The 15,426-nt window shown below is 40.7% G+C and overlaps 1 protein-coding gene across 1 annotated transcript in view; it reads right to left on the bottom strand.

Moving 5' to 3' along the window:
• The window catches only part of POU6F2 (POU class 6 homeobox 2), a 591,094-nt gene that overhangs the window by 144,004 nt on the left and 431,664 nt on the right, over window positions 1-15,426 (bottom strand). The window contains exons 6-7 of the mRNA XM_060195767.1: window positions 5,124-5,206; window positions 4,285-4,374 (exon numbers count right to left, since the gene is read on the bottom strand). Of these exons, the coding sequence (XP_060051750.1) occupies window positions 4,285-4,374; window positions 5,124-5,206 (173 nt within the window). The remainder of the gene's footprint in view (window positions 1-4,284; window positions 4,375-5,123; window positions 5,207-15,426) is intronic.

Consider the following 15,426-nt stretch of genomic DNA (forward strand, 5'->3'; position numbering starts at 1 on the left):
CATATGTCCATCTAGCACTCAACAATTTCTGCAGCAGGAAGACAGTTCTGCTGAAGAATGATTTAGAAAAGGAAAAAAAAACACACTGTTATAAGTCTACTTCCTTCTTTGCCTGAATCTCTGTCCAAAAGCTTTCAGACAAGCTTACCAATAAATATAAGGATCGATGTTGAAACCATAAGCCTTAGCTGAAATGTTTCCCTGCTCTCCATCTATGGAGAATTAGTCAAGGTTCCCAAAGGTAATCTCTTCTGTCTGCAACATTAAGTTATTACTAATTTTTTTTGCCTCCAGGGTTATTACTGGGGCTCAGTGCCTGCACTATGAATCCACTGCTCCTGGAGATAGTGTTTTTTTGTTGCCCTTGCTGTTGTTATTTTTACTGTTGCTATTGCTGTTGTTGCTGGGTAGGACAGAGAGAAAATGAGGGAAGAGGGGAAGACAGAGATGGGGAGAGAGAGATAGACACCTGCAGACCTGCTTCACTGCCTGTAAAGTGACTCCCCTGCAGGTGGGGAGCTGGGAGCTTGAACCGGGATCCTTGCGCAGGTCCTTGCGCTTTGCTCCACGTGCACTTGCTTGACCTGCTGCGCTACCGCCCAGCCCCCATTATTATTCTTCTTATTAAAGCTCCCTCCTCCCTCTACGATATAATGGTTCTAAGGTGAGCACACCATATACTGTCTTCATATAACAAATGTGTTTCTGAGAACTGTGTGTCCAGTGGAGCACAAGTTGAAGGCACCTAGAAAGAGGACTTTTCCTGTAAGGAAATCAACATGAGACTAGATTTGTACCACTAGGAAGTTTTAAATATGATAGCTAGAAATCCTATCTTTTGAAAGTGGTAGGGGAACAGACTGCTTCTTCTTCTTCTAGCGTTTGCCCTTCTTCCATAGCCAGTCAACAGCGTCAGATTGAGCCTAATGTAAAGTTTCGAGACCTCCTTTGAATCTGGAGAGGTGGCAGTCATTGACTATGTGGGTCATAGTCTGTCTGGAGCCGCAGGGGCAGTTCGGGTCATCTCTGGCCCCCCAGCGATGGAACATAGCGGCACACCGGCCATGGCCTGTTCGATAGCGATTGAGGAGGGTCCAGTCATAACGTGCTAGGTCAAAGCCGGGTTGACGCTTGCAGGGGTCTGTGATGAGGTGTTTGTTCTTGACCTCAGCTGACTGCCAGCTCTGTTTCCAAGAGTCTGGAACAGAGAAGTTCAGTGTAGGCGTAGGGGACCAGATTGGGTGACGAGACGTCAAGCGTTGGACAGGGTGGGCGAAGATATGCTCGTATATTGGCAGGTCCGGTCGAGCGTAGACGTGGGAAATGAACTTAGATGATGCCGCATCCCGATGAATATCTGGCGGGGCGATGTTGCTGAGAACTGGCAGCCATGGAACCGGGGTGGAACGGATGGTTCCAGAAATGATCCTCATGGAGGAATATAATTTGGAATTGACCAAGTGGACATGGGGGCTACGGAACCATACTGGGGCACAGTATTCTGCAGTGGAATAGCATAATGCCAGAGAGGATGATCGTAGTGTGGAAGAGCTCGCGCCCCATGAGGAGCTGGCCAGTCTTGCAATGATGTGATTCCTCGCGCCCACCTTTGCTGCAGTTTTTATGAGATGTTCGTGAAATGACAGGGTGCGATCGAGAGTAACGCCAAGATAGACTGGCTGGGCTTCATGCCGGATTCTCGTACCGCCAAGCTGCACATTAAGCTCACGCGAGGCCGAGGCATGGTGTAGATGGAAAACAGATGATACCGTTTTTGCAGTGCTAGGGATTAGTCGCCATTTTTTACAGTAATCAGATATCAGAGACATGTCTTTCGTGAGTGTTTCCTCGAGGATGTCAAACTTGGATGCCTGAGTTGCACAGCAGATGTCATCGGCGTAGATGAACTTCCTTGAAGAAGTTTCTGGGAGGTCATTGATGTAAATATTAAATAGCGTAGGAGCCAGAACAGAGCCCTGGGGGAGGCCACTTGAGACAAGTCTCCATCTGCTAGACTTGTCACCCAGACTGCTTCTAATTGACCTTTGTGGTGAGTCAGATTTAAATACAGAATCAAGTCTGTTTAAAGCCAGGCATGGCTGTACTGGAGAAATGATATGATAGCCTGGCTGCTCCCAAGAGCCGTGATACTAATTCTGTGCTCCTCAATACGTAGGGCTTCTTATCATGGAGACCAGGTCCTTGTGAATGACCAGAGGTTCTGTTGAGATATTTCGTCTAGTGTATGTTCTGTCTTGCATATAAACCCACATTGTTCTGGGTCTCTGGAGGTAGAGATGGGGTACATGAGTGAAGACTTGAAAATGCCTTGGCTGTGGGAAACCCTTGAACTTTCTGCTCTGTTTTTCTGTGAACTTCAAACTATTCTAACAAATAAAGCCTGTTAAAAAAGACTCTTGGGAAGAAGGGGAAAGTGGAAGAAAGAGAGGATGCTGGGTCTTGGTAGACGCTGGTAGAAATGGGTGTAAGCTGGGGGAGAGAATGTTTTGCAGACATCTATGGTGGGGAGATGAGATTTTATACTTATGTGTCAATAACTGTACTGTAAACCATCAACTCCTCAATAAATAACAAAAACTATCTAGTTATCACCCCACTCATTGGCATGCTCTAGTTTTATGATTTTCTTATCATCTTAGCAATTCCTGTTCTTATTATACACATAATACTGAAATCACACCATATGGAAGAACTCAGAAGCCAATTCAAAGGACCGGATAGTGGCACACATGGTTGAGTGCACATTACAATATGCAAGGACTAAGTTTGAGCCCCTGTCCCCAAATGCAGGGGAAAAAGCTTAGCAAGTGGTGGAGCTGTATTGCAGGTGTCTTTGTCTCTCCCCCTCTCTAACATCTCCTTTCCTCTTGACTTCTGGCTGTCTCTAACCAATAAGTAAATAAAAGATTCAAAAGGAAAATCCAATTCAGTTCACTTCTCTCTCCTTCTTTCTTTTATTTCTTTTTTAAACATAATTTATTTATTTACTATTGGATAAAGACAGAGAAAAATTAAGAAGGGAGGGAAGAGATAGAGAGACAGAGAGACAGAGAGACAGACACCTGCAGCCCTGCTTCAGGACTTGTGAAGTTTTCCCCCTACAGGTGGGGACTAGGGAGCCTGGGTCCTTGCCCACTGCAATGTGTGTACCTAGCCAGGTGTGCCCCCTTCTGGCCTGTCTGCCTCCCTTCTTTCCTTCCTCTTTTTTCTTTTCTTTTTCCATTCTGTTTTTTTTTTTTAAAGATTTTATTTACTTATTGAGAAAGGAGGAGAGAAAGAACCAGACATCACTCTGGTACATGTGCCGCCAGGGACTGAACTTGGGACCTCATGCTTGAGAGTCTGATGCTTTTTCTACCGCACCACCTCCTGGACCATTCTTTTTCTGTTTTCCATTGCTGGGGTTATACTACTGTAGGTCAACTTTTTTTTCAGAGAGAGAGAAAGAGGGAGGGAGAGAGAAAGTGTGTGTGTGTGTGTGTGTGTGTGTGTGTGTGAAAGAGAGAGAGAGAGAAAGTATGTGTGTGTGTGTGTGTGTGTGTGTAAGAGAAAGAGAGAGAGAGAGAGAAAGTGTGTGTGTGTGTGTGTGTAAGAGAAAGAGAGAGAGAGAGAAAGTGTGTGTGTGTGTGTGTGTGTGTGTGTAAGAGAAAGAGAGAGAGAGAGAGAGAAAGTTTGTGTGTGTGTGTGTGTGTAAGAGAAAGAGAGAGAGAGAGAGAAAGTGTGTGTGTGTGTGTGTGTGTGTAAGAGAAAGAGAGAGAGAGAGAGAAAGTGTGTGTGTGTGTGTGTGTGTGTGTGTGTGTGTGTAAGAGAAAGAGAGAGAGAGAGAGAGAGAGAGACGGTGGGACTGAAGCATCTTCCAGTGTGGTGGGGGCGTGGTTTGGGCCTGGATTGCACAAAGCAAGTTCACTGTCCAGGTGAGCTATTTTGCTGGCCCAAGAAGATCAGCTTTGATTTTCCAATATCTTCTGCAATTTGGGGGGGGGGGGTGGAGGACAAAATCTAATCTCTCCATTTGATAGAGACACAGATCTGGGGACCTGATTGCATCTGGCCACCTGCCTGATTCAAATCAAGCCTTTCCTGGTTGCTTTCAGGTAGAGGCGCACGTGCCAGGGCTTATTTTCACGGTTGAATTAGTAATCATACTGTTTAATTTTGGTTAGAATTGCATGTATCTAAATCAGCATTTAGAAACAGGAGAGATTGGGGAATATTGGGAGATACATATTGGCAGACGGGTAGATGCAACAGACCCTAACCTACTAATGAGACGTGGTCCCAGATGTGTTTTTGTTTCTCTACGTTGGTGAATTCACATTGCTTGCTATTTCTTTCCTGTAACTTACAACTTGCCTGAAAAGGCAGAAACCTAAGTGAAACCTCCTTATACACACGAATGTGACACCCACAGACAAACAAACAAATGATGGTCAATGAACAATGTTCAGGTTTGTGAAAAGCACATGGGGGTTGAAGAAGAATGTAATTCTGAAGTAAAACACACTAAAGGCACCTATTTGATGGTAGAAAAGTAAGAGCAAAAATCTAAAAATTGTTGGTATGCATGAGACCCCTTCTGTTTCATTTGGTTTAAATCCCCCCTGCTTAACACTATTCTATTTACATAACCACTTCATTCTATTTATATAACCGCTGTTAACAAGTACCTCCCTCCAGGGCATTGGTTCAATCCCCACTGTTTCATGATATGTTTTTGCTCCACCCCCCCTCCTTGTCACACCCTGATCCTCTCCTTGTCACACTCTGATTGTCACCAGTCACTTTTCTCTCCACCCTCTCTATGTCACACCCTGTTTCCACCCTACTTGGCAAGTATATATAAAGACAGCATTGTGAGTTTTAGAGTACTTTACCTTGAGTTTAGCTTAGCTCGGCTTAGATTGTGCTGAGTCCTGCATGAATAAAGAGATACTGCCTACAGCTCAACTATGAGTCCCTGGTCGTCTGTTACCCGCCCATGAAGCCAGCCCGGAGAAAACAACCTAACCCGTCAAAAACGACAAAAAATAACAGAAAAAAATTTAAGTTAGTATATGATCACTCCAAATAGTTGATTATATAAAGTATTCTGAGATATGGACACAGGTTAGGAAGATCCAAGGAGTTTGTTGTTGTTGTTGTTGTTGTTGTTGTTGATGATGATCAGAGCACTGCTCAGCTCTGGCTTGTGATGGCGCTGGGGCTTAGACACTGAAGTCACTTTGCATAACCATTATGCTATCTCCCCAGCCCAGAAGATTCTAGGACATGTTTAAGCTACAGAAAACACTGGTGATAAAATGTGATTATACTTATGACCCAGGTTTGTGAAGGAAACTTCAGTGCTGTGGTGTCTTTCTCTCTTCCTCTTTGCCTCTCTTTCTCTCAGTCTCTATTTGGAAAGAAAAAAGATTGTCAGAGGAAAATCTCTTATTATTTGAATGGAAGATGAAAGATTTTTACTTTGTTTCTGGTATTTATATCCTTTCATGATATATTTTGTTTCCCTCTATAGACCAAAGTTAAGTTCACAATCATACTAACTATAAAAGAAAGATATGTAGATTTATTTAGCCTGTTTGAAAATTTTATTTATTTACAATTGTTTATAATTTATCTCATGAGAGATCTTGAGAGTGAGAGGAAAGAGAGAGAGAGAGTCCAGAGTATTGCCATGGCATATGCAATGTGGGGTGTGTGTGTGTGTTTGTGTGTGTCAAATTCAGGGCCTTATGCATGCAAGTTCTGTGCTCTGTCTGCTGAGTCACTGGGTGATGTTTGAAATGCTGAATGCTTACCATTTTAGAAAAGAAACACAAGGGCCAGGTGGCGGTGCACCTGATTGAGCACACATCTTACAATGAATGCACAAGGACCAGGCTTCCAGTCCCCGGTCCCCTCCTGCAGGGGGAAAGCTTTGCGAATGGCGAAGCAGTGCTGCAGGTATCTCCCTCCCATCTCCCCCTACCCTCATGATTTCTGGCTTTCTCTAGCCAATAAATCAAGATAAAAAAAAGTTAAAAAAAAAAGAAAAGGAACACAAAAAAGTCCTAGTGAGAGTAGAGTACCAAGGAAAAAACCCTGTAAATAAATAACTAAATACGACAGACAGTAGGATAACTAAGTGTCCTACTCCACGTGCTCAGTTTCTATATATTAGTGAGTGGAAGCAGCTTAAATACCCATTGGTGGATGCCTGGATGAAGAAGTTACGGAATACATACTCACTGACACGTCACTCTGCAATTCAAAGGATGATATTTCATCCTTTGGTACAGAAGGGATGGAATTGGATGTGATTTTGCTTAGTGAAGTAAGTAGAGAAGTAAAAGACAACTTCTGGACAGTTTTACTCACTTGTAAAATATAGATAAGTGAAATGTATTAACTTGAAAAAACAAAAAACTGGAGCAGCAAAACTCTCTCTAAGACTTTATATGAACTACAGAGGCTAGGGGGCTGGTGGGCATACAGAGCTCCAGTGGTGGGACTGGGGTAGGAACTATAATACCACTATAGTCTTATAATCTTATAAACCAATATTAAATCACTAATGAGTAAAGGAAGGAATGAAGAAACATAAAACGGAAGAGAGAAATAAAGGCAAAAAAGAACAAACAATACAAATAACAGAATAAACAAAATAGAATAAGTAATACAAATTAGAATGCATGGTTTTTATAAGGACCAACAAAACGTACAAACAGTATAATTAAATTATATAATTTTGAGTAGCATAATTTGAGCATATTATGAATAATAGTCCTCTAGAATATATATATTGTCTATATGTGTATAGAATATATATATTGTCTCACTGGGGCTCAGTGCCAGCACTATGAATCCACTGCTCCTGGTGGCTATTTTTTCCCATTTTATTGGATAGGACAGAGAGAACATTAGAGAGGAGGGGGAGAGAGAGAGAAAGACAGACATCTGCAGACTTGCTTCACCACTCATGAAATGTAACCCCCTACAGGTAGGGAGTAGCGGCTTGTACCCAGATCCTTGCGTGGTTCCTTGTACTTTGTACTATGTACATTTAACTGGGTGCATAAATATCCTGAATATTTTTCTCTGAATAGCATTAACATCTAGATTGACTAAGGACATCTGACAGTAGCATGTTTTTTTACTCTGCAGGAAATAATACAGTAACTATGTAAGGTTAAGAGTATTTACTGGCTTGCAACAACCTATAAACAAGGTAAGAATAAAATTGTAAATACTACTACCCTAGACAATGTAGAAGTGGAAAGATGTTGGGAAGTGTTAGGTCACTAAATGAAGAATCAAGAGATACTTCTAGTTGACAGAAGGGTTAGGGATTTAAATATGTTCTTTAAAGTCACAATATTAACTGAAAACTGTGCTATTTTCTATTAGAAGGAGGGAAGGAGAGAGAGCAGAAGGTGTTATCATTGTAAGTCCTTATGTATTACAGTTGGAAATGATCAAAAGATACACAAAAAATAATAAATCAAGAGACAGAGGTCAATGGCTAGTATTTAGAACTATGTCCTGAGACCAGAAATGGTTAAATATGATCACCTTAGGGAGTTCACCTTGAAGGTGAAGAGTGTAGCTAAAAATTCAACATTTCTTTATAAATAAATCCTCTCTACTAAAATGATTTTAAGCTAAATTCATAGTATATTTATTTATTTTTTTAAAGTTACAAAATTTTGACTCGATTTTTAAATATATAATAATAGCTAATGAATTTTTTGCCTGGCACTGATCTTTATCCTTGACATCCATTTTCTCATTAGTTTTCTCAGGAATCTTATAAAGTCAGTCTCTCGTCTCAGATCAGACCCTGTGCCAAGTAGAAGTGTTTCATTCATGAGGGGTTCCCTGAGGAAAGTGGGAAGGGAGTACAGAAAACAGGACAGGAAGGGCAAGAAGCCGGGAGTCGGGCTGTAGCGCAGCGGGTTAAGCGCAGGTGGCGCAAAGCACAAGGACCGGCATAAGGATCCCGGTTCGAACCCCGGCTCCCCACCTGCAGGGGAGTCGCTTCACAGGCGGTGAAGCAGGTCTGCAGGTGTCTGTCTTTCTCTCCTCCTCTCTGTCTTCCCCTCCTCTCTACATTTCTCTCTGTCCTATCCAACAATGACAACAACAATAATAACTACAACAATAAAAAAACAAGGGCAACAAAAGGGAATAAATAAATAAATAATAAAATATTTACAAAAAAAAAAAGAAAGGGCAAGAAGCCAAGTCAGGGTAAGATTTCAGGTGAAGTACTAGCCTCATCCCTCCTCCCCCCACCCCAGCATTATATACTGAAGCATTAGCTACCTCTTAGAGTGTTTCCCATTTTGAGGCATTTCTTCTGTTCTTTCCTATACCAGTCACTGGTTCCAAGGCTCATAGGGCAAAACCTCTAGTAATGTCTGGTTCCCAAGATGCACTTGGATGCTTCAGTGCCCAAGATGTGAAGAACTCCCACTTAATCAAAGTTAAGTGTGATTATACTAGGTAGCAGGCTTAACAAGGTTTCCAAGAGTGCTCTCAGTGACAAGCTATGAGTTTGCATGAAATTCTTCTGTAATGTGTAGGTCAAATTACATAACAGATCGCTTTGATGACTATTGCTATGAAAGGTCAGAGTGTTTTTCTCTCTCTCTCTCTCTCTGTGTAGTCTTCAATACTATGTTTCTGCATAATACTGTAATTACATGTGAAAACTCCTTCTTCATACATATATCACCAACTCAATTTGAAGAGACAGAGGGTCTCTCTCATATCCAAGCTTGGCTGATTAGTAGTTATTAAATAGATTTGTTAGTTTTATAGGGCTGAACAAAACAGAAACTTTTTAATTATTACTATAGCGTATAGAGTTCAGTTCTACTGAAGGCCTTGAACTGACGAAAATGTTAATGGATAACAGAAAATAAGTATCCATCAGACAGATTAGTCATTAGGTCTATACATAGGCATTGGGAAACAGTCCTATCAAATGTCCTTAATTTCAGGCTAACCAAGTACCTGAAAACCTGCTTCCTGTAAACGACCTGCAGATTCCTCAAACAGAGCAGAAGTTCCCCGGCAGCAACAGCTTCTGGACACAATAGTCTTAACCTTGCATATGAAGAAGTGCACCAGTAAATCACTGATAAACAACAACCATCCTTATGCTGAGTCTAAACCTACTATCTTTAGATTTAATTACCACATCCTAAGTTTTTAAGCCCTTTGATCATTTACCCCACTGTTCTACTTCCCACCTGAACCTATCCCTTTGTATCTGAAATATGTAAGGTTTTGTAAACCGTATTCTTACAAAGAACCTGGCCCTAGGCAGAAAGCCTTCTGCTGGCCTGCAATCACTCCTGTGGTAGTTCTGAGTTCAGGGAAGGTTGTGTCCAGGCTGTTAGACAAAGAACTCTCTGCTCTCTCAGTTAATACTTTGGGCATCTCTCAGTAATACTTTGTCTCTGACTACAATGTGACATATCACCTAGGATTATGGTAAATGTCTGATATAAACTAAGATGACAGGATCCTGAGATCAAATGAGTTTTGTCAGTGTTGGATGGAACATTTAAATCTGTTTTCTTTAAGGCAGAAATTCATCGCCACATAGTTAATAACTACAGTTACCATGCCACAGATCGTATCTCTAAGACTTACTTGTCTACTCACTGAAACTTGTACTTCTTGACTGCTTTCCCTCATGTCTTAATTGCCAGCTCCTTGTATCTTGTAGTTACCAACATATACTCTGTATCTATGAACAAGGATTATTGAAAATTCCACATATAAATGAGGTCATATGATATTTGTCTCTGACTTATTTCATTTTGTGTAATACCTCAAGGCCTATCTATGTGTTTGCAAATGGCAAAATCTGTTCTTTATGGATGAATACTATTCCAGTGACATGTATGAGTGTGCATGTTTGTACATGCACATCTACACACACAAATATATGCAAATATCATGTTTCTCATTTTCTTTACACATCAGTCCACTGATAGGTGCTTAAATAAAGCTAAATAGACTAATACATAATCAAACATAGTCAGTGTGCGAAAACTAGTTAATTCCTGCTACAGAGAATTTTTTGGTCTTATTTATTTATTTTTCATTAGTGATTTAATATTGATTTACAAAATTACAGGGTAACAGGGGTACAACTCTGCATCATTCCCACCACCAAAGTTCTGAACCCCCAGTCCCTCCATTGGAAGCTACAGCAGTTCTCCTGAGGTTGCAGATTTGGATTAACTATTACTTCTACAACTATCTGTCTATATCTGTATATATTTGCCCTTTTCTCCCTCGATGGTTCTATCTTCTATTTACACATACCACACCCAAATGCCCCCCCCCCTTCTTCATCTGGGTCCTGGTGGAGCTGGAGTTCAAAGCCCTCTGGTCATCTCACTTCTATTATTTCTCCCCCCCCTGGGAGTATGGACCAAAATTCTTTTTTGGGGGTGCCGAAGGTGGGAGTTCTGGCTTCTGTAATTGATTCTCTGCTGGACATGGGCATTGGCAGGTCGATCTACACTCCCAGCCTATTTCTAGCTTTCCCTAGTGGGGTGGGGGCTCTAAAGAGAATCTTTAATTATAAATAAATGCACTTGATTAAAAATGTGAATAGGCGTTAAGAGTGTATATGCACATGGATTTCTTTAAAAGCTTTTAAAGGGCACGGCACTTTAGATTGCCTAGTAGGGGAGAGGAAATAAAACATATAACAGTTATTGAAGGGTGCAAAAATGGGAAACAAGAATTTTTTTTTTCTGACTAGTTAGGAAATCTGGAATTTAGCTGAACTTTCTCCCCAAACTGGGGAAGCATCCCTGTTAAAGATAATTTCTTTAAAAGACAGCTGTTTTTGTATTTTGAGACATTTTGTATTTTGAGACATTTCAATTCTGTACTAGATTCACTGAAAACAATCTGTAGTAAATGACTGTGTCCTAACAGGTTTACTTTTTAAAGTGACTGATATTACATAATAAGCATTGTTATCATGCTCATTATTCATCCTCTTTTTCATCACTACAGTAGAATTCTTTAGTAGAATAATTAAAATGTTGCATGGATCATTTGACTGCTTTGTATCGATATGCAAACTAACCACTCAATTAACATTATTAATTTTAGAATTTTTGTGTTTAATAATGTTAAAAAGAGAAGACACCTGTAAATTATAATAATGAATTCCATTAATAACAATGCCACTAGAAGAAAAGAGTCATAAAAATATTCTGGAAAATTTATAAAAAGAAGTAGATGCTGGGATCTTAATGAAGTTGGGACATAATATATGACCACCACCTATGTGGGAACAAATGTTTTTGCAAATGATTTTGCAAATATGTTATGGATTTCTTCCAGGCCAGTTATTTGATGTTATTTATGGTATTTAAAAGTACATGCTGATGCAGTATATTGTTTGGTTTGTCAGAAAACTCATGAAGCATATCTTCTGGGCTTTTTTTTTTTTAGAAAAAAGCATCATGACTTTTCCAACAACCTAACAGATAAAAGAGGAAAACACAACTGTTCCGGTCACTAGAGGTCATGTGGTATCATGATTAAAAAGCAACCCCCATAATAATGAACTAGTGTCCACTTAGACTTAGATACCTTCTTCACCTACTTCCTATTACAGTTCTCTCACTCACTCCAAAGCTAACCTTAGCAAAGCAAGGACTACAAAATCTGAATAAGGGCAAAAGACTGGCAGACTTTAATGATGACTCTTTAGTCACTATCAGGCCATTCCATCAGCTGGGGCCCTAACTGGGGAGTCCTGAGATTCCCAAACAGACTTGATGGGACCTAGACCTTGAATAAATTCATCCCTTTCTCCATTGTTAACCGGTCATTTCTATCAGGAACAACAAAATAGACTCCTTTGTGGGCCTCCATAAGACCTTGCCCTCAACTCGGATCAATAATGGTAGAGAATATGCCATCCTCCGAAGGGAGAATGGACAACATACTCTATGCTACACCTGAGGAAGATGGGTCAATACTGGGGCACCATGGAATGTTCCTACTTATGACCACAGAATGTGAGCTCAGATCTACTGGATGTAGAGATCACACAGGCTCCTAATCTAATTATGGGCCCCAGATCACATCAAATCGATGGGGTTTACAGTTAACAATATTTATACCTGTTTCTCATATTAGATAGCTACTCTCTTCCCTGATCCAGCTTTCTGTTCCTTTTCCAGCCATGACGTCATCTTCCCAGAAAATAATTAGGATCCACCTGCATACCAGATTTCAGGTTCAGGAAAAAAAAAAAAAAACACTAGTATAGCTACACGCCCTTTGAAATATAACTAAAATATGCCTACTAGCTATGTACAAAATGGAGGACCCCCCGCAACTCTTCATCTGCACTATTCCAGCTTTTAGGTCCATGATTGGTCAACAATTTGTTTGGCTTTGTATGTTGACTCTCTTTTCAGCCACCAGGTTCCAGATGCTAGCATGATGCCGACCAGACCTCCCTGGACAGACGACCCCACCAATATGTCCTGGAGCTCTGCTTCCCCGGAGTCCTTTCCCACTAGGGAAAGAGAGAGGCAGACTGGGAGTATGGATCGACCTGTCAACGCCCATGTTCAGTGGGGAAGCATTTACAGAAGCCAGTCCTTCAACCTTCTGCACCCTAGAATGATCTTGGGTCCATACTCCCAGAGGGTTAAAGAATAGGAAGGCTATCATGGGAGGGAATGGTAAACGGAGGTCTGGTGGTGGGAATTGTGCGAAGCTGTACCCTTTTTATCCTATAGTTTTGTCAATGTTTTCTTTTTTTTACATTTATTTATTTATTTATTTACTTTCCCTTTTATTGCCCTTGTTGTTTATTGTTGTTGTTGTTGTTATTGCTGTCATCGTTGTTGGATAGGACAGAGAGAAATGGAGAGAGGAGGGGACGACAGAGAGCGGGAGAGAAAGACAGACACCTGCGGACCTGCTTCACCGCCTGTGAAGCGACTCCCCTGCAGGTGGGGAGCCGGGGGCTGGAACCGGGATCCTTATGCCGATCGTTGTGCTTTGCGCCACCTGCGCTTAACCCGCTGCTCTACGCCTGACTCCCTCAATGTTTCCTTTTTATAAATAAAATTTTTTTAAAAATCAACCCTCAAATCTCAGTATTTCAACCCAGTGAAGTTCATCTCCTTCATAGAAAATTACTAAGACATCTTAGCTTACTCTAATCACTTAGGTACTCAGGCTGACTGGGTAGCTGCTATCTTAAACATTGCTAGGATGACATCAAAAGAAAACAGAACTTTTCAGGGTGAGAATCAAATGTGTTGACTCAGACATTCACCACATTCTTCCACAGCTCATTGGTTAATACTCGTTCCATGGGACTAAAAGTGCTATTCTACCAACAAAGTTTCTGGCAAGGAGAGCCAGAAAAAAAAAAAAAATGGTGGAAAAGAAATTGGTGAAAAGTGGGAATGATCTCCAAAAAAGGCATCAATTAGCCTCTCAATTTCTGTATATAATACTTTTTTTTTTACTTCTATTTTCTTATGTTTAACCTCATTCTACCTTTTCTGGATCATTGAAAGAACTTTATAGTCTCTTACCTTCCATGTACCCTCTCATTCATTAATTCAACAAATGTTATCAAGTGTGCGGCTGGGTCAGCCTACTTTTCCACTTGAGGAAGACCGCTCCTAAAATAAATGTAACCTCAATGCTCCCAGCTGTGTCATGGACTGAGAGGGGACAGATGTTACACAGGCTCCTGTACTAAATGTGAATATACAAGGGTCCAGTAATTTAAAATGAATGTATGTTAGTGCTCATAGTACGAAAAATGAAAGTATTATGCTTAGTTCACATTATAGAATACACTCTGGTATGGCCCATCTTTCCAGATTTAATCTAATCCCCTTTGAAAACCTCACTTCTGGTTTTAGAAGCAGCAGCTAATGGTACATGGCTGAACCCAGTAGCAGACTCACACACATACAAAAATGGAGTTTTAAAAAAGCCTGAATCGATGAGCAAGATAAAAAAAACAAAAAACTTCATATATAAAATAGTCTTTGTACTTTCTCTGTTCTGGAAACTGAAAGTAAACAACATCTACCCTGCCAGGTGGGGTTGGGACCTACCACAGAGGCCCGAATGAACTATTCTCTTTCATCTCCCCTAAAGGGGAGTTCACTTCGAGTTTTTAATTGTATGCACCTGCTTAACTCTCACCAAAATATTTCATGCATGAGGTAGCCATGTTTTAGTAAGGTCTTTGAAAAAAAAAAAAACTTAAATATTCATTAAATGTGCAATAATAATTGCAGAAACTATAACATTTTGCCACTTGTTAAGTTTATCTTATTCTTACTTTATGTGTACTTGCTCTAGCTTGGCTCACGAAAGACATTATCATGGGTGAATTTCTTTTTCCTTGCCACCAAGATGGTCACTGGGGCTTGGTGCTTGTTTGCAGGACTCTACTGAGACATCTGCTGCATAGTTTTACCATACTCAGAACCCCCCCACCCTGCAGATGGGGACCAGGGTCTTGAACTAGGGTCCTTACACATGGTAAGTGTACACTCTGCCTGGTGAGCCACCACATGATCTGTGGGTAAATTCTTGAGATTAAAGATTAAGTTCACTGCTCAGGAGCTGAAGAGAGTACATTAAGTTATATAACCTCTGAGCATGTGAAGATCTACAAATAACTTTGTGGATATTTATATTTGTGTAATTATTAAAAACTTTAAATCAAATGCACACCAACACATGTCTATTTTATAACTAGCCATTGATACCTTTGCAATCATATGGTTAAAATTTCAGAGAATAATTTTGTCTATGTCATAGAAAGCCAGTTAATTTCATCATTTTTTAAATAAGAAAGTGATTATATGAAAGTTAACAGGGAGAAGATAATTAGTCTTTAAGAATTTGGGACTTGATAATATACTGTAGAAATGAGACATGGAATTCATATACCAAATAAGGTAAAAGAAGAACTGGCAAGCTTAGAACACCCTAAAGGTTATCTGAAAAACCAGAAAAGTGCTTCAGGTGGGTCTGAGATGGACAGATTAAATCATAATCTTAGGAGAGTGAAAAATGTCATCACAACCTCGAGTTGACCCGTGTTCCACCCAATCTGGGAAGAAAGATCATAGAGCATATGGATTAAGAGGGTTTGAGTAGAAGGTCAGGTTTTTAGTATGTCTGGGCTGGCAGGATGGGAGAGTCAGCAGGGCATAACAAACACGCCGCCCTGCTAAGTGAGTGGGCAGAACAGCATTGTAGATGCGGGGGCCCCCATGGGTCACTTGCTGTCTCCCCTTTCTAGGGCCACACTTGACACCTCCTCATCAGGAAATGCAGGCTCTGTTCACCAGGGAAACTGGGAGAAATGGTAGGATGAATGAGCAC

Source organism: Erinaceus europaeus, chromosome 8, assembly GCF_950295315.1.
Source record: "Erinaceus europaeus chromosome 8, mEriEur2.1, whole genome shotgun sequence".
In the NCBI taxonomy this organism is placed as follows: Eukaryota; Metazoa; Chordata; class Mammalia; order Eulipotyphla; family Erinaceidae; genus Erinaceus; species Erinaceus europaeus.